This window comes from Pteropus alecto, unplaced genomic scaffold (genome assembly GCF_000325575.1).
Source record: "Pteropus alecto unplaced genomic scaffold, ASM32557v1 scaffold86, whole genome shotgun sequence".
In the NCBI taxonomy this organism is placed as follows: domain Eukaryota; kingdom Metazoa; phylum Chordata; class Mammalia; order Chiroptera; family Pteropodidae; genus Pteropus; species Pteropus alecto.
In genome coordinates this window covers 6,536,168-6,537,822 of record NW_006442109.1, presented here as the reverse complement: position 1 = coordinate 6,537,822, position 1,655 = coordinate 6,536,168, and the positions used below count along the sequence as shown (strand labels likewise).

Below are 1,655 nucleotides of genomic sequence, written 5' to 3'. Positions count from 1 at the left end.
AAATACAATAGCCAAGTATCATAATAAAAAAGAACAGCAACAAGATGTGTATGTGTGTGTGTGTTGCGGGGGCGGTGGGGAGTAAAAGGAAGAATAGTCCTAACAGGTATTAGACTTTAACAGGTATTACAAAGACATAATAATCAAAAGTATGCTTCTGGCACATGACTACACATGTTAATGCAATAGAATTTCCAGAGTCTTAAAATACATGTGGTAATTTCATATATAATAAAAGTGGCATATCAAATCCATTATTAAAAATATTAAGTTTTTAATAGCAATGAGATGAATGGGTAGTCATTTAGAAAGAAACTGAAGTTAAATACATATTTCATACCTTCTACCAAATAAATTAACATCTTATATATGACTTAAATATTAAAAATGAACTGTAAAAATATGAAAAACAGTAGGAAAATTCTTTTATAACCTTAACATCAGGAAGGCCTTGCTAAATATAACACAAAACCCAAAAGTTATTAAGAAAAGATAAATTAGAGTACATTAATTGAATACTATACAGCTGCATAAAATAAAGATAGCTATATATTAAAATATCAACTTTACTACTTTTCTGCCTGATACTTGAAGCCCAGAGAATTTGCTTGGGATTATATAAGAAGATTAGTACAAAAACATCTGCAATCTTGGACTAACGAAAAGATAAAACTTTGAATTACTGGTTTAACTATGAATGGGCCAGATTTAAATAACTGACATGGGAAGAATATTCTAACTCTCCACTGACCTACATTTCCAATGCTGTATCCAGAAAGCTAGAAATACTTGGGTTCAAGAAAACTCAGACTTAAACAAAATGCTCATCTGTAATAATTCTAATTAGCCTAAATATTTAATAAATTATCTTCCTCCATTATGGTTTATAATTTTTATTTATCTTATTTTACTGTAAACTACTTTAAATTTCTTTTGAAGCAAGTATGCATTTGTCAATATACCAATATTTAAAACTCCTTTGCAAATGTATTCTTCTAAATTACTGTGGCTAAAATGACAACTATTGTCGATACACAATTTTTTATGTCGATTAATTTATTGAATAAAAATTAGTTTATTTTTTTAAAATACGTATTTTAGAAAAAAATTCATCTTCGTGTTAACTTAACTAAAAGAACTGAAACCAACTCAAAATGGCCAACAATAGCAACTATAATATATCAACTCAATGCAAAAAGATGCAACCATCTTTTTTGTGGAAAATACTTCTGAATATGTTAAGTAAAATTTTATGTCTATTACAAATCAGCCATGTAGAAATACACATGGAAAAACATGAAGGAAATTCAGCAAAATATTATATGTGGGTTGGTACTGGGTGATGTGGTTATAGGCAATGATGATTTCCTATTTTTTTCCTCTTACAAATTTTCTGCAAAGGACATATATTACCTTTATAATTAGAAAATAAAAACTATTTATTGTAAATCAAGGGAATTCCATTACAAACCAGAAAAGCAACCTTCATTTTAAAGGTATTCTGCTATGTTAAAGTATATAGCCTCTGTTAGTTTGAGATTTCATTATTCCATAAAACCCACAAGAGCACCCAGCTTAATCCTCCAAAACCACCAATTGAAAATGCATACCAAATACATACAATTTATTTCTGAAGCTGTCCGTTCAGCTCTGGC

The 1,655-nt window shown here is 28.8% G+C and overlaps 1 protein-coding gene across 5 annotated transcripts in view; it reads right to left on the bottom strand.

Annotated features, from left to right (window-relative positions):
• Nucleotides 1-1,655, bottom strand: part of MAP4K5 (mitogen-activated protein kinase kinase kinase kinase 5) — a 92,842-nt gene that overhangs the window by 30,525 nt on the left and 60,662 nt on the right. For all 5 annotated transcript variants that reach the window (XM_015596028.2, XM_015596027.2, XM_015596029.2 and 2 more), the window contains one exon: nt 1,622-1,655. This exon is cut by the window's right edge and continues 1 nt beyond it. In XM_015596028.2, coding sequence (XP_015451514.1) covers nt 1,622-1,655 — 34 coding nt within the window. The remainder of the gene's footprint in view (nt 1-1,621) is intronic.